At 47.8% G+C, this 17,636-nt stretch overlaps 1 protein-coding gene across 32 annotated transcripts in view; it reads right to left on the bottom strand.

Moving 5' to 3' along the window:
• KTN1 (kinectin 1) overlaps nucleotides 1-17,636 on the bottom strand; it is a 484,843-nt gene that overhangs the window by 239,902 nt on the left and 227,305 nt on the right. For all 32 annotated transcript variants that reach the window (XM_085626790.1, XM_085626798.1, XM_085626810.1 and 29 more), the window contains exon 14: nucleotides 4,830-4,920. In XM_085626790.1, coding sequence (XP_085482916.1) covers nucleotides 4,830-4,920 — 91 coding nt within the window. The remainder of the gene's footprint in view (nucleotides 1-4,829; nucleotides 4,921-17,636) is intronic.

The following is a 17,636-nucleotide window of genomic DNA, read 5'->3' as shown; positions in this document are numbered from 1 at the left end:
CACTCCGGATCCCCTACGGACCCCTGCCCACACCATATCTTCAACACGGCCGACCACATCATCGCAGCCCACCTCCGCGACATCATCAACGCCTCCTTCAACACCGCCACCTTCCCGGAGTGCTGGAAACACGCCGAGATCAGTGCCCTGCTGAAGAAACCAACTGCAGACCCCTCCGACCTAAAGAACTACCGCCCCATCTCGCTCCTCCCGTTTCCTGCCAAAGTCATCGAGAAGACCGTCAACAGACAGCCAGCCGCCTTCCTCGAGACCAACGGATCCCTCGACCACTCGCAATCCGGCTTCCGAGACAACCACAGCACGGAGACTGCCCTCATCGCAGCCACAGACGACATCAGATCCCTAATGGACAACTGGGAAACTGCGGCCCTCATCCTCCTGGACCTCTCCGCAGCGTTCGACACTGTCTGCCACTGCACCCTGGTACAGCGCCTGAACAACACCGGCATCCAGGAGAAAGCCCTGGAGTGGATCACCTCATTCCTCACCGGAAGAACCCAGAGAGTCCGCCTCCCCCCGTTCCGGTCAGCGGCCACCGAAGTCATCTGCGGCGTTCCACAAGGGTCATCGCTCAGCCCCACCCTCTTCAACGTCTACATGAGCCCCCTCGCAACCATCGCACGTCAACACAACCTCAAGATCATCACCTACGCCGACGACACCCAGCTGATCCTCTCCCTCACCAGCGACCCGGACGCCGCCAGAGCCAGCCTACACGAAGGGATGAAGAACAGCCGCCTGAAACTGAACTCAGACAAGACGGAGGTCCTCATCCTGGGATCATCACCCTCCGCCTGGGACGACTCCGGGTGGTCCCCCGCCCTGGGAGCCACCCCCAAGCCAACGGACCACGCACGCAACCTAGGCTTCATCCTGGACTCCTCCCTCTCGATGACCAGACAAGTCAACGCCGTCTCGTCTTCATGCTTCAACACCCTGCGCATGCTTCGAAAGATCTTCCGGTGGATCCCCACCGAGACCAGGAAGACGGTCACCCAGGCCCTCGTCACCAGTCGGCTGGACTACGGGAACGCCCTCTACGCCGGCACCGCCGCCAAACTCCAGAAGAAACTCCAACGTATCCAGAACGCCTCAGCACGACTCATCCTGGACATCCCCCGACACAGCCACATCTCCGGACACCTGAGAGACCTGCACTGGCTCCCCGTCAACAAAAGAATCACGTTCCGACTCCTCACCCACAAGGCCCTCCACGACCTGGGCCCCAAGTTCCTCAACAGCCGCCTGACCTTCCACAAGCCCACACGCCAGCTCCGCTCCGCCAGCCTCGCTCTCGCCACCGTCCCCCGCATCCGCAGAGCCACCGCCGGAGGAAGATCCTTCTCCTACCTGGCAGCCAAGACATGGAACTCCCTCCCCATCCACCTCCGGACAACGCAAGACCATCTCGCCTTCAGGAAGCAATTCAAGACCTGGCTGTTCGAGCAGTAGCGTTCCCCTCCCCCAGCGCCTTGAGACCCTCCGGGTGAGCAGTGCGCTATACAAATGCCTATGATTGATTGATTCTATGAATGCCCGTTGTTACGCACCCGCCCGGGGTGTTGAACACCAGCACTGCCTTACACCGCTCGTATTAGAAGTGACCGTTCTCCCTTGAACCCTTGGCCAGCTCTACACCAGAGAACGTGGACACCTAATCACCCAAGTGATTCTAAATTGCTCAGGCCTACATTACCCATGTCCTGATGATGATCCCAATATTCTCCAATAGGGATCGAAACGTCGTTGACACTATTAAACACCGTACACACTAAATAATCCTATTACTATGTGTCACGGTTGTAGCCATTCATTACGCTTGTAGAAAACAATTTTTTATATTCTGGTACAAGCAACTTTTTCTTTCGCCTGTTTGCTTTATGTTTTTTTTGGGTTAAAAATATGTCTTTGTAATTTGTATATTGTCAATTCTTTTTGTTTTATGTGGAATCGGATACAGGACTGTGTCCCACTACTAACCAATTTTGTTTCTTTATATTATTAAATTCTCATTAAAAATTGCACTATCCAGCTGGATAGATCACATATAGAATTAATTTCTTTCTATATTTATTCCTCGCTTGCTAAATCAATTTTTACAAGGACCATTGTTCTTTTTTAAAATTGGCTCCCTAGGTCCTGGTTTACCTTTTAGGGTTCCCTGGTCTTGTTCGGAATTCTGCGTTAAAGCATCAGAAGATTGTGCTATACCCAGTGGCTGCCCCAGCTAACTTTGATGAATCCGATCTCCCAGAGGTGGGTTTGCCATGGGAAACTTGGAGTTTCCTCTATTTGGGTCTGCAGATAACGCACAACTGCCACCTACAATACGAATTGAACATGGGCGGAGTAATGGAAAGCCTGGCAGCCTCGGTTCGATTCTGGATTACACTGCCCTTGTCGGCCATAGGTAGAGTACCCTTAAGCAAAATGGTCTTATTACGCCGCTGCCTTTATGTCTTGCAGAATTTGTTCTGTGTGTTGCCATCCAAGCAGCAGATTGACCCATTGTTGGTGAACGTGGTGTGGGTGGGTAAGCGTAGCAGGGTCCACTTGGAGATCCTGAAATTGGATCTTAGCCAGATGGGTCTTGGACTACCGGATCTCCAACTATATTATCTGGCGGGCCTACTTCAATACACTGTACTATAGTGTGCTGACGGACCCAAATGGGAGAAGAAATTACTCTGGCGCCACTCTGATTTCAGAGCTTCCCAAACTACTCATGAGCGGCAGTAGGCCTACGGCAGGGACTCAGTTTATTGTCACCCAGGTGACCTAAGCATGGGAAAAAGCGGTCACAAAGGTATTAAAGCAGGTGCCCTATGCCAACCTCCTCCCAATTTAGTGGTTGGGCCCCTTCCTGCATATTCAAGATTCCATGGATATTTCTAAATGGCTGATGGGTGGTTATCAGAGAGCAGGAGACATATTCCTAAATTACAACTTTATGTCCGCAGAGGAGGTTGAAACTCACTATGGTGTAGATCGGGGACAGTCTTGTAGTATGCTAGTATATCACGCATGAGTCTTGGGAGCTGGACGTCATGCTGGTGCAGTCCCATGTTCTACAAGTGATTCTAGATCCAGGCTCCTACAAGGTATTATCTCCCGGCTAAATGCAGCTCTAAATAAATGACAGGCAGACGAATATTACTCCTGAGACGGAGAATTGGGGACCCCACTAACAGATGGGGAATGGAACAGAACTCTGGCACAGTTGTGAGAAGTAGTCAGTAATGCCCGATTTAGGCTGGTACATTTTTACTTCCCCTATAGAGCATATCTAACACCACAGAGCTTACATAGGGTTTATTCGACACGTTTGGTGGGTTGCGCTAGCTATGGTGCAAATCCCGCAGATTCTAGACATGTTGCATGGGTCTGTGTGCAGTTATAAACATTTTGGGGTGAGGTACTGCAGGAAGTGTGCAGAGTGACAAAGGTGAAAGAAGAACTTACACCCAGAGACTGCCTGCTGGGACTGTTGCCTCTTCCCAACAAAGGGAAAAAATATTCTGTACATAGTCGCTCAACTGGGTTTAGTACTGGCACGGCGACACAGCCACACACTGGGTAAGCCTGACCCCTCCAACTCTGTCTAAGTGGCGGACTGACTTTCAAGAATGGGCGGCAGCAGAGCAGAACTCCGGAGAGTTAGTACTGATAATAATGCAGAGAGAGACCTCGAGTATTGGGGCGATATCCTAGACAAGTTGGGGTGCCACAACACATCCCTGGGAGATGTGTCTGACTCGGCCACACCGGAAGAAGATGACACAGCCCTTATTGCGATAGCGGACACTGGAGCTGGGTTGACTGTGCCGATGACCCTCCAGCATCCACATTCTCCTGCTACCTCTACTGCTGGTGGGTCTACTTCAGAACTGCGAATAGCTCAGCAATTCACATTATCCCCTCATGGAGCACCTGAAAGTATGTGATTGCCTGGTATTGGTCCCTTCCTCTTGTTTCTTGGCCCTCATTTGGGAAGCTTCTGCCCCCACGCCAACCACACCAATACTGTGAAAGTACTTAATAATGCAATGCTGCACTAATTTGAACCTGCATTGTTCTGAAAGCCGAATAAATAAATTTTCCCAAAAAATAAACGCTTCTGGAAAATAAGTGACTAAGCTTTGCAATTCATCATCTACCGAAAAACATGGATCGGTCTATAAATGACATTTAAATTGTAATAATTTTCTACTCTTCCAGTTGTAGGTTGGTGTGCTAGGGAACTGATCCACGCTATGGCAGCCAAAACTGAATTTGGATACAAGACTATAAAGCAGCTTCTTCAGTCTCACGTTGGTGTTGCATCAAAGTTTGACTTCTTTCTGTCTCAGAAAGCCAGGCCTATGGGCTGAACTGCCTGCAGTGGTAAAGTAAGTTATCAAGAGTGAGGCAGAAGGAGGTTGAATAACCATTCTCGGACTATAAATGAAATGCTGGACTTGCTGTATTTTGAAGCCATTTCCCATCCATGGACAGCCTGAAGAGATCACCGCGGATCCATCCGTTAACCTGGGTTACTGAAGAGAATATTCGTTCAACGAGTAGCGGACCCAAGTTGCAAATTGCATTCCTTAGCGTTAAATGTGTCCACAGCTAATCATTCTCCATGTGTGCTGGAAGTGTTAAACTGGAAGCAATACTGCACATCTGACTGCTGTGACTTGACCAACAAGGATTTAACACCACATTCTGAATGAAAGTTTTAGTACAACACCCCTGTTCCACAGACAAAGAGAACTGTGGCTTTCCAGTATCAGTAACATTGACACGCTATTAATAAGTTGCCATACCTTAAGTTCCTCTTCCCGGTTTGTTAAATGGACATGCTCAAATGCCAGAGAATCTTCTGTCTTTTTTATCTGTTTATCTTTTTCAGCAATCCTTAAATAAAACAATTCATAAACAATATTTCACACTTTATTTTGCAATGAAAGCAATACAACATACAACACAGTTTGTTGACATTTGCTGCTAAAATTTGACATTAGGAAAAACGTTTACAATGGTCAAAATTAACATAGCCAAGCTGCCTTCATGCATGATGGCAAGTAAATATTACCCTTTATTACAGTAATCCTGTGGAAATACCCTAACATTAAAAAGAAGAATTGCGATATTGGTAACCACCAACAATGTTTTTAATTGTTTTAAATGAAGGAGGTGCGTTTGCAAACTCTGCAGTGTATTCAGCTTCTGTATTCAAGTGTTTGTCTATACTACTTAAACTTACAGCTCAAGGCCTGCTACAGGGAAATTACACCCTGTGCTTCCCTCTGCCATATTTTAGCAAATTCATATGGTGGTATTGCATGTCACTTCACCCCATTAGCATCACACAAAATTAGATCATGCGACTATTGACCATGATGACAAGATTTACTTCTCGTGAAACAACGATGACGTAGGAGTGTTCTACTGAAGACAGTTGGAGGAACGAGTACTCTTCTAGACAGAAGTCGCAATGTTGTACTCAGGCGAATCAAAGTACATATTTCTTCTATCCAAAATGTACCCAATTATTTATAATTTTTAAAAAACTAGCGACGAGAATGCAATCTCTGATGGCAAGGAGATGCTGCACACAGCTATGCTTACGACCCTTTTGAGTTACTTTATGTTTAAGTAATGGTCACCATTTAAATTGGACGGTCAGCACACCTAGCTTCTATATTGGAGGCTCTACTAATAGCAGAGGTCTACTTACTGCCTGTGAAACAAATAAAGCCTTTCCAATTTAATGATATAAATGTTCAAGTGTGTCCTATTAAATTCATATGCAGGAGGTGCACGCGTGAGAATCTGTGGTCTTGTGACTTGAGGGAGTGTCAAGACCGCAAGAAAGTGGGAGGATGGCTTACTTGTGTCTTCATCGCGTTTCACTAACCTGTTTACAGTGGCGAATTGCGCCACAATTGTGGAACGCTAACCTGTTTACAGTGGCGAATTGCGCCACAATTGTGGAACGCCAGTAAATCCTACCTCCGGAGTTTTACATGGACACAGGAACATGTGTCGGTGGTGAAACTGAAAGACATTGTTTTCCCTACCACAGGATCTAAAAGTGACGTATGGTCTCTACTAGAGAAAATAATCTGAAAATCCAAGATAGGACCGGAGTCGAGTTAGAAAACAACATTAATAGAAAGAGAACTGAGACAATTTTAAAGGTGAAATGGACAACACAGATTACAAGAAAACGTGTGTTTATGGTTAAATGGCAATTGGCTATGTTGAAATATAGTTTGAGAGTAGTGGGCAGGAAAGTGTTGACACTGTTCAGTATGTCTACGACTAATGAGGATGTCATGGAATCAGGGTCAGATGCAGACGAGGCACCTGTGAATGAGTATGTGAATGCCTTGAAGGCTCTAGAGCAGTGGTTTTTTAACCATTTGACTCCTGTGGACTCTCACTTAATCATCACTAGAACCCAGGGACCTCTCTGAATCATTAACAGAATCCAGGGACCCCAACTGAATTATTACTGGAAGCCGGGGACTCTGGCCTAAGAATTTCTGATGATTTTAACCCCAAAATAATGCAAACAAAAAAATACAAGAACAAGCACTGGTCAAACATACACAAATTTTGCTTCTTCATTTATATACACTTTATTAATCTGTCTATATTATTTAATTACTAAACTGTCATGGACACTTAGGAGTAGGCTATGCGGACCCTCCAGGGGTCCCTGGACCACAGGTTAAGAACCTCTGCTCTAGAGGAAACTCTGGGGAAAAAAAAAAAAAAAATAGTATGGTAGTCGAAAGTCACAGGTTTTTCTTGCACCTACCGGGGGAAACCACAGAACAATATGTGGCTGTGTTGAGAATGTTCGCTGCTACGTGCAAGTTTGAATATGCTACTTACCAGTATGCATCTGTTCTTGGCATGTAGGGCTGCTGACATTCATATCTGTGCATAGATCGCCGCCTAGTGTTGGGTCCGGATGTTTGCACGTTGTTGTCCTGGAAGAGTCTTCGAAGTATCCTGAGATAGGTGACTCCTCCCCTGGACCACAGTGCGCATGGGCATCCTCTCCATCCTCAGATTGTTTTTCGCCATTGTGGCAGTGATGGAGTAGATACAGTAAGTGATGACCATGCTATAGAGTAATTCTGAGAGCTGCAGCCGCGACAGGCGCCGGGGAGGAGGGTGGGCGATATGAATGTCAGCAGCCCTACATGCCAAGAACAGATGCATACTGGTAAATAGCATATTCAGTTCGAGGCATGTGGGCTGCTGAATTCATATCTGTGCATAGAATACATAGCAGTACCTCCTATTAGCGGCGGCCCCCAGTGCCAACTGCAGCGGTCTGAAAAAGAGTTTTGAGAACAGTCTGTCCTACAGCTGCCTGCTGTTTTGAGTGTACATCTACACAATAGTGTTTGGTAAATGTATGTATAGTGGACCATGTGGCTGCTCTACATATATCCTGTAAAGGAATGTTTCCCAGGAAAGCCATGGACGCCCCTAACTTACGTGTTGAGTGGGCTCGTGGGGGAATCGTTAATGTGCGTTTAGCCTTTTGATAGCAAATTTGAATACATTTAACGATCCATCTGGCTATACCTGCTTTGGAGATGGCGTTGCCTTTGTGTTGTGGAGAAAAGGCAACGAAAAGTTGTTTTGTCTTCCTAAAGTCTTTAGTTCTGTCTATATAGTACATGAGGGCTCTTTTGACATCTAGTGTATGGAGCATTCTTTCAGCGACATTTTGTGGATTCTGAAAGAAAACAGGCAGTTCAATAGTTTGATTCATGTGGAACTGCGATATTACTTTAGGCATGAATTTGGGGTTAGTACGTAGTACGACCCTGTTGGTATGAACTTGTATGAATGGCTCTTGAATGGTTAGTGCCTGGAGTTCACCAACTCTTCTTAACGAAGTGATTGCCACTAGGAAAGCTACTTTCCAGGTGAGGAATTGAATCTCACATGAGTGGAGAGGTTCGAAGGGTGGACCCATCAGTCGGGTGAGGACCAAGTTGAGGTTCCACACCGGTGCTGGTGGGTGTCTTGGGGGAATTACTCGTTTAAGTCCCTCCAAGAAAGCTTTGATGGCAGGCACTCGGAATAAAGAGAGGTGCTGCCTGTTCTGGAGATAGGCTGCTATTGCGGTCAAATGGATACGTATTGAGGTGTATGCCAGATTGCATCGGTATAGGTGTAAGAGGTAACAGATTATGTTTTGAGTGGATGTGTCTAGCGGGTTAATGTCATTGTTGTTGCAATAAATGACAAACCTCTTCCATTTAGCTGCATAGCAGGCTCTGGTAGTGGGTCTCCTGGCCTCTTTAATGATCTCCATACAGTCAGGTGGCAGGTTTAGGTAGCCAAACTCAAAGACTTCAGGAGCCAGATTGCCAGGTTCAGCTGTTGCGGATCTAGGTGCTGAATTTCGCCATGGTTCTGCGTTAAGAGTGCAGGTTTGATCCGCAGCCTTTGATGCGGCACCACGGAAAGTTCTAGAAAGGTAGTGTACCATGGCTGGCGCGCCCATGTGGGAGCAACTAGGATGAGTGTCAGTGAGTGCTGTCGCAGTTTGCGTGCCACCAGCGGTATTAACGGTGCTGGGGGAAAAGCGTACGCAAATCTGCCGGACCAGTTCATCCATATCGCATTGCCCTGCGACTGTGGATGTGGGAACCTGGCGGCAAAGCTTTGGCATTTTGCGTTTTCGTTTGTGGCGAATAGGTCTATCTCTGGATGACCCCACTGTTGGAAGTACGGTTGGAGTACTGACGGGTGTAGCTCCCACTCGTGCATCTGGTGGCTGTGTCTGCTGAGCAGATCCGCCATCTGGTTGTCCTTGCCGGGAGGTGTTCCGCCATGAGGAATATGTTCCTCTGAATGGCCCACTTCCACATGCTCTGAGCCAGAGGAGACAACTGTGGAGAGTGTGTTCCTCCCTGCTTCTGTATGTAGTACATGGCAGTCATGTTGTCCGTCCGGATCAACACGACTTTGTTGCACAAGTGTACTTTGAATGCCTTCATTGCCAGGAAGATTGCCATCAGTTCCAGAAGGTTGATGTGCATCTTCTTTTGTTGTATTGTCCATAGTCCCTGCACTGTGTAATTGATTACATGAGCTCCCCATCCCTGGAGAGACGCGTCCGCCGTCTCTCCAGGGAACGGTCGGCCCTTGCAAAGGTTTTGTGGATTCCACCAATGCAGAGAGTTGTATGCCCGACCGCTCACCAACACTAGGTCTTTTAATTGCCCGTGAGCCTGATTCCATTGACGTGCTAAGCACTCCTGAAGCGGGCGCATATGTATTCTCGCGTGTGGGACTATGAAAAAGCAGGAGGCCATCATGCCTATCAACTGCATGAACACTCGCGCAGGAAGGGAGTGTTGGGGTGTGAACTTTGAAATCAGCATTTGCATGCTGTTGATCCTCACTAAATTTGGCTGCGCTGTGGCTGCCAGAGTGTCTATGGTCGCATCCAGGTACTGTTGTACGTGTGCGGGTTGGAGATGTGATTTTGGGTAATTTAGTGAGAATCCCAGACTGTGAAGAAGGTGAATGGTGATTGACATGTGGCTGGCACATTGCTGGGCTGACTTTGCCTGAACAAGCCAGTCGTCCAGGTATGGGTAGACGTGAATGTGTTGTCTCCGTAGATGTGCAGCCACTGTAGCTAGGCACTTGGTGAAAACTCTGGGTGCTGTTGTCACACCGAAGGGGAGGACTTTGAATTGGTAGTGCTGCCCCTGAATAGTGAACCTGAGATATTTCCTGTGTGACGGGTGTATGGGTATGTGGAAGTACGCATCTTTGAGGTCTAGTGTGGCTAGGAAGTCTCCCTGGCTGAGCAGCGGGAGAACCTGTTGTAGGGTGAGCATATGGAAATGCTCTGAGAGAATGTAGTGGTTGAGGGGTCTCAGGTCTAGTATAGGTCTGAGCGACCCGTCCTTTTTTGGGATTAGGAAGTACAGAGAGTACACCCCTGTCCTCTGCTGGTTGAAGGGCACGACCTCTATCGCACCTTTTTGCAGCATACTTAGCACTTCCTGCTGCAATAATGCTAAGTGCTCTGCGTACATAGGACGGTGCTTTGGCGGTATTGTGGGTGGAGTGGAGGTTAATTCGAGACAGTAACCGTGCTGGATAATATCCCTGACCCACCTGTCCGTGGTGATGGTATTCCACGTGGACAGGAACCGCTGGAGTCTTCCCCCGACAGGTGTTATGTGGTCGGGGGGGAAGGGAGAGGGCGTCACTGTTTGTTCTTAGGTGAGGACCTGGTATTGCCGTAACCGCGTCCTCTGCCCTTGGTGCTGGAGCCACGATATCCACCTCTGTTGTTTTTATCGGAGGTACTCTGTGTGCCCCCTTTATTGTATGTCTGCTGTGACCCCTGTCCTCTAGCTGCTCCCCTATTTCCGGGGCGACGAAAGGAGCCACTACCAAATGTCTGCATTTGCAGAGCCCCCATTGACTTCGCAGTGTCAGTGTTCTTTTTTATCTTTTCTAAAGTGGTGTCAACTTCCGGTCCGAATAAGTAGTCGGGGTTGACAGGCTGATTTAGGATGTTGTTTTGGATCTCAGGTTTGAATCCGGAGATTCTTAACCAAGCGTGTCGGCGTAACATGACGCTGGTGTTTATTGCCCTCGCAGCTGTGTCGGCAGCATCTAGGGCGCACTTAATGGATGCGTTTGTAAGGAGTTGTCCCTCTCTGATGAGGAGCTCCGCTGCCTCTTTGTACTCGTCTGGCAGATGTTGGAGTAGTGACTCTAGTGTGTCGTAGTGTGAACGATCGTAGCGAGCCAGGAGGGCCTGTGTATTGGCAATGCGCCAGATGTTTGCTGCTTGAGCTGCAATCCTCTTGCCTGAGGTCTCCAGCACCTTGGACTCTTTGTCTGGGGGAGGAGCATCACCAGTCGTTTGTGAGTGCGCTCGTTTGCGAGCGTTAGCAACCACCATGGAGTCCAGAGGTAACTGCTCTCTAATGTACATAGGGTCCCCGGGCGCAGGTTTGTATTTCTTCTCAATCCTGGGGTTCAGCACCCGTGCCCTGGTTGTTTCCTTGAAAATTTCCTTTGCTGGCTTGAGAACACCTTTCAACATGGGCAGAGTCTTGACCGTCCTCTCAGAGGAGGCGAAAGTGTCCACCAAGAAGTCTTCCTCAACTGTGTCAGAGTGGAGTTGCACTCCATGATTGGCTGAAGCACGTTCTATGAGGGCATTGAAGGCAGCAGTGTCCTCTGTGGGAGATGTTTTTGCACCGTAAAGCTGCGTGTCCTGGGTATCTGTTGTGGCACCTGGGTCTGCAGGGTCATCCCAAGCTTGATCTGGGTCCTGCTGCTCCTCAGGATCTATATCCCTAGGGTAGGTGGTCTCATCACCCATGTAGTCCTCCATTGCGTCCGTGTCGGAGGGCGTTGGAGAAAAGGACTGGGGATCCAGATAGGAGGTATGCAGGCGTTCGTATAGAACCGGTTCCGATTCTGCTGGCAGTTTCTGCTTTAGAGGGATTCTGTAAGAGTCCAAGGTCTGCTCTGGTGTGACCTTCCGTTTTCGGAGCATGAGTCTGCCGGTGTCGGCGTCGATGAATTGGGACGGTGAAGGCTCAGTAGGAGAGTGTCCAGCAGATGGGGACCTTGTCTGGCGGACAGGTGTTCGGATCTCGAACATCTTTGGCGCCGTGGACAGCGGCAAACCAAAAGTAATGTTGGTTGGTGCCGAAGGTGCCTTTGGAGCCTTTTTCGGGTCGGGGCCCGATGTGGACTGGAGGGCTGCCTGTTCTCTGATGCGTTGCAAGGACGCCGCAACTTGTCGCACAGAGAACGCCGAAGGTTCTTTGGTGCGGAGTGGTTCGGCAGAGGACTGCTTCGGAGCCACAGGGTCATCGATTCGAGGAGAGGCAGTAGCGATCGACGGAGTCGATGACTTGACCTTAGTCGCTGCCTTCGAAGTTGACTCCGATGGAGCGGCCATTTTAACTTTTGTGCTCGGGGCAGATTGCTTCGGTGCCGGCGGCCGAGGCGCTTTTGAGGTACCGATGGCCTTCTTTTTCGGGTCGGTACCGACATCCGCAGCAGCGAGTTCGGTGCCGAAATCCCTTTTAGTGCGTTCGGAGCCGATGGTTTGGGCTGGCGTCGAAGGAGTGGAGGTCTCCGAGGGCTTCGAGCCGACCACTGCCAGTTTCACTTTCGGTTTCTGTGTAACTGGTGCGACGATTGGTTTCGGTTTCGTTGAAGGGAAACCAGTCTTTTTCGGTAATAATGGCTCTTGCTGGATGTTCGAGGCCGGGCCCGAAGGCGGGGCCGAAGAACTGCGGGATTGATCTTGGGTAAGGCCCGGAGGCGATCCCTCGACCGGAGCCGTAGAATGACGCACTTTGATAGCCTCCGTTTCGACGGGTAGGCCCTGCTCTTCACCAGAGATATCTTCTTCGGCCCCAAAGGCCTCATCGTAGTCTCCTACCTCATCGTCGGCTTCTTCCCTGTGAAAAAGCGCTTCATCGGCGTCTTCCGATCGGGAATCGTGTTCGGAAGCGGGCTGTAGTTCGTGTCTTCCACGCTTTCAACATCTTCGTCCTCGGTGCTGAAGATGTTTGCCGGGGCCGGTGCCGATTTCTGCGCTTCTAATCTCGCTGCCCGTCGATTCCGGAGAGTCTTTTTGGATCGGAATCGGGCACAGGCCATACATTTCGATTCGTCGTGATCCGGCGAGAGGCATTTGTTGCACACCGGGTGGACGTCGATATGTGGATATTTGGCGTGGCAAACAGGACACCGTTTGAATGGGGACCTCGATTCCATCGTCGATGTAAGGTCGCTGATCCGATTAAACGGATCCGAAAAACTTGAAGAAGTTTGCTAAACTAAGCAAGAAAGCTGTCGATACCGAGCGGGAACAGTACCGACGAAAACTAAAGGCCTTTTGGCCTTAAACTAATTTTTCCTAACTTGAGCTAAGATAAGCACATCCGAACCCAATGGCGGAAAAAAACAATCTGTGGATGGAGAGGATGCCCATGCGCACTGTGGTCCAGGGGAGGAGTCACCTATCTCAGGATACTTCGACGACTCTTCCAGGACAACAACGTGCAAACATCCGGACCCAACACTAGGCGGCGATCTATGCACAGATATGAATTCAGCAGCCCACATGCCTCGAACTAGAGAGTTGCATGAGGAAATCATCAGTGAACAAATGGTCAATAGAACAAATACCATGAAAATTCAGGAGAAAGTGTTAGGATTGAAGGATCTCCCTTTTAAGAAATCCATCTGCATCGCTAGACAAATTTAAATACTTCTTGGTATGTCAAATACCTTAGCAGCAGTCGAAATAAGATGACTGCAGAATTAAGTGAGACTTCTGTGGTGAATACTGTACATACATTTGCTACAATGACATCTAAGAAAGGGCTGAGCATGAATGCATCGGGTGCACATTTTAATGACCAGAAAAGACGGTGTTCCAGGGAGTGTGAAACACTGGGCATAGTCCAATGCTTGTTTGACAACCAAAGCTAGAAATGCAAGCAATTGGGACATTTTGGGCATATTGAGAGAGAAAAGCTTCAGGCAAAGTATATGTTGTTGAGAATGGTAGTATTTTGTTTGGATGGAAGGAGCAACATGCTTTCAGAATGTTGCGATATCTCAATTGCCCTGATCAGGAATTACTCAAGGGTGGAAGTGTGGCTGGCAAGTGGAGTTCAAGAAATCCTGGATTGTTTTCAGAGAAGCTGGGTTGTTTGCAGGACCACCGTATTATTTTGAGAAAAGTTGCGACTTCTAAAGTGCACAAGGAGTGTAATGTGCCACTGGCTTTACAAGAGCAGTTGATAAATGTGCTTAGGCAACTGTGTGATTCTGGGGTTATCAAGCAAAGTGGGTCTATGCAGTGGCTCAATCCTATAGTTTTGGCTAGAAAGGCTAATGGAAATTTGATCATGTGTGTAGACCTTATGGACCTAAATGACAACATATGGGTAGACAGACATCCTTTTACACGGATTAATGAGATGCTTCTGGGTGTAAGTATGGCAAGGTATTTCACTACTTTGGATCTGTCAAGTGCGTACCATCAGGTTCACTTACACCCAGAATCTACGCATTTGACATCTTTTGTAACACTGGAAGGATCTTATCAAGACAACTGTATGCCATTTAGCTTGACCTCTGCATCAGCGGTCTTCCAGAGGGTCATGCAGGGAGTTTTGACTGGTCTGTCAAACGTATTGTTCTTCCAGAATGATGTACTTGTTTTGGGTGGTGACCAGGTACAGTATGAAATAATTTTAGAAAAGGTTTCAAGTAGGTTCAAACGTGCTGGACTGACAATTGGTGTTGAAAAATGTAAATGTGAGGTTGGTGAAGAAAAGCATCTGGGACACACATTGTCATATAAGGGTGTAAAACCCAAATTGAAGTTAATAGAAACCATTGAGAAAGCACCTCCAACAGAGGGTAAAGAACAATTGCTTCTTTTTATGACTGGCGTAGCACTACTCCAAATTTGTGGAACATTTTGTAGGAAAAGTACATGCATTATGTTCATAGTTGAAAAGTGGAATATCGCTGGTGTGTTGCTTATCAACAAGCTTTTGAAGCAGTGAAACAGTTAGTCATTAAGTCTATTGTTGAAACCATTTGATACTTCTGACAGGACCATATCGGTCACCGATGCGAGCGATTATGGTTTGGGGCGGTTCTTATGCAAGTGTTTAACGGTCGGGATAGGGTGGTGGAATTTGCATTGCGGACGCTTAAGGGTGCTGAAAGTACATAATCCACTATTGTGGTTGGCATTCAGGACATTTGTTTGGGAAACTCATTTTGAGATGTGCACTCTTCCTAAGCTCTGTGTTGATTTATTTAGCACCAAGGGAGCAGGTAGAACAACTTTGTGTATTGCCAAGTGGATGTATCGCTTACAAGAAAAATACATTTACCATCAATTATGTACCTGGTGTTAAAAATGCTAATGCCAATTGCCCTTCACGATTATCTTTAAATGCGAAAGAGTATGTAGAGGCTAGAGAGTGGATGGCAGCCAGGGTGGAAGAATGGAGAGACAAATTGTCCAAAAATCAAATGTTACAGCTATTGTCCAGGAAATTGTCGTTGAAGATTATAGGTAAAAACAAGGCTGATGAAATCTTAAGCGAGTTCATGAATGTGTGGGAGGAACTGTCGGCAGCAAAAGATATTTTAAGATAGTGTGACAGATTATTTGTACCTACCTGCCTGCGTTAACACATTAGCCTTGTTGTATGTTGGACATGGAGGTATGTCGGCCATGATAAGGAAAGCATGTCTTGCTTTTGGTTGCCTGGCCTGAATAGGGAGATTGAGAGATTTGTCAAGAACTGTGCAGCATGCACCTGCAGTGACAAGTCTCAACACATCCACAGAGACACCTATTGTACCAGTACAATTTCCACCAAGAGCCGGGAAAAGTTAGCAATAGATGGTAGTGGTCCATTTGATGGTGTGGGGCAAGATAGTAAGATTGGCTACAGTTATGGTCAGTTTAGGAGACAGATTAAAATCTGGCTCTTCCCTCGCAAACAGTGATCTAGTTATTCAAAACTTTCGTACTTTCTTGCCTCCCTCAGCGCCAAGACGCCTCAGCAATCGTGGGCTTTATAAGCCATTACTTACTTACTTATGGTTGACTACTATTCCAAGTGGCCAAAAGTCTCCGGGAGATAAAAGCTTCCAATGTGGTTGCTTTCTGTGAGATTATCTTCAGGAGAGAAGGATGTCTTTGAATGATCATCTCTGACAATGGGCCACAGTTTGCGGTGGAGGCGTTGGAGTCATTACTCAAGAAAGATGGCATTAAGCATCAAAGAATAACAAGGTATCATCCTAGGGAGATAGATGTGGAGGAACATTTCAAGCAAGTGTACTGTATTCAAATGGCAATGAGTAGTAACAAACCGGAAGCAAGAAGGGAAATGAATATGCTACTTACCAGTATGCATCTGTTCTTGGCATGTAGGGCTGCTGACATTCATATCTGTGCATAGATCGCCGCCTAGTGTTGGGTCCGGATGTTTGCACGTTGTTGTCCTGGAAGAGTCTTCGAAGTATCCTTGGATAGGTGACTCCTCCCCTGGACTACAGTGCGCATGGGCATCCTCTCCATCCTCAGATTGTTTTTCGCCATTGTGGCAGTGATGGAGTAGATACAGAAAGTGATGACCATGCTTGCAGTAATTCTGAGAGCTGCAGCTGCGACAGGCGCCGGGGAGGAGGGAGGGCGATATGAATGTCAGCAGCCCTACATGCCAAGAACAGATGCATACTGGTAAGTAGCATATTCAGTTCGAGGCATGTGGGCTGCTGAATTCATATCTGTGCATAGAATACATAGCAGTGCCCTCTATTAGCGGCGGCTACCCGTGCCAGCTGCAGCGGTCTGAAAAAGTGTTTTGAGAACAGCCTGTCCTACAGCTGCCTGCTGTTTTGACTGCACATCTACGCAATAGTGTTTTGTAAATGTGTGTGTAGTGGACCATGTGGCTGCTCTGCATATATCATGCAGGGGAATATTTCCTAGGAAGGCCATGGAAGCCCCCAACTTACGTGTTGAGTGGGCTCGTGGTGGAATAGTTAATGTGCGTTTTGCCTTTTGATAACAGATTTGAATACACTTAACTATCCATCTGGCTATCCCTGCTTTGGAGATGGCGTTACCTTTGTGGTGTGGGGCAAAGGCAACGAACAGTTGTTTTGTCTTCCTGAATGATTTAGTCCTGTCGATGTAGTACATGAGGGCCCTCCGTACATCTAGTGTATGTAGTGCCCTTTCTGCAACAGTTTGTGGGTTTTGGAAGAAAACGGGCAGTTCAATAGTCTGGTTCATGTGGAACTGCGATATTACCTTGGGCATGAACTTGGGGTTGGTACGTAGTACGACCCTGTTGGCGTGAACCTGAATAAATGGCTCTTGAACGGTTAGTGCCTGGAGTTCACTAACTCTTCTGAGGGAAGTGATCGCTACTAGGAAGGCCACTTTCCAGGTAAGGAATTGAATCTCGCATGAGTGTAGAGGTTCAAAGGGTGGACCCATCAGGCGTGTGAGGACCAAGTTGAGGTTCCACATTGGAGCCGGCGGGTGACTAGGTGGAATGACTCGTTTGAGCCCTTCCAAGAATGCTTTGATGGCAGGCACTCTGAATAGAGAGAGGTGCTGCCTGGTTTGCAGATAGGCTGATATTGCGGTCAAATGGACACGTATAGAGGTGTACGCCAGATTGCATCTATATAGGTGTAAGAGATAACAGATGATGTTTTGGATGGATGCGTCCAGCGGGTTGATGTCATTATTACCGCAATAAATGACGAACCTTTTCCATTTGGCTGCATAGCAAGCTCTGGTAGTGGGTCTCCTGGCCTCCTTGATGATGTCCATACAGTCAGGTGGCAGGTTGAGACAGCCAAACTCTAGGACTTCAGGAGCCAGATCGCCAGATTCAGCTGTTGCGGATCTGGGTGCTGAACCTCTCCATGGTTCTGCGTCAAATGCGCGGGTTTGATCCGCAGCCTTTGATGCGGCACCACGGAAAGTTCGAGGAAGGTGGTGTACCACGGCTGGCGTGCCCACGTGGGAGCAACTA

Source organism: Triturus cristatus, chromosome 9 (genome assembly GCF_964204655.1).
Source record: "Triturus cristatus chromosome 9, aTriCri1.1, whole genome shotgun sequence".
Classification (NCBI taxonomy): domain Eukaryota; kingdom Metazoa; phylum Chordata; class Amphibia; order Caudata; family Salamandridae; genus Triturus; species Triturus cristatus.
The sequence above is the reverse complement of the archived record's forward strand: the minus strand, read 5'-3'. Positions and strand labels throughout refer to the sequence as shown.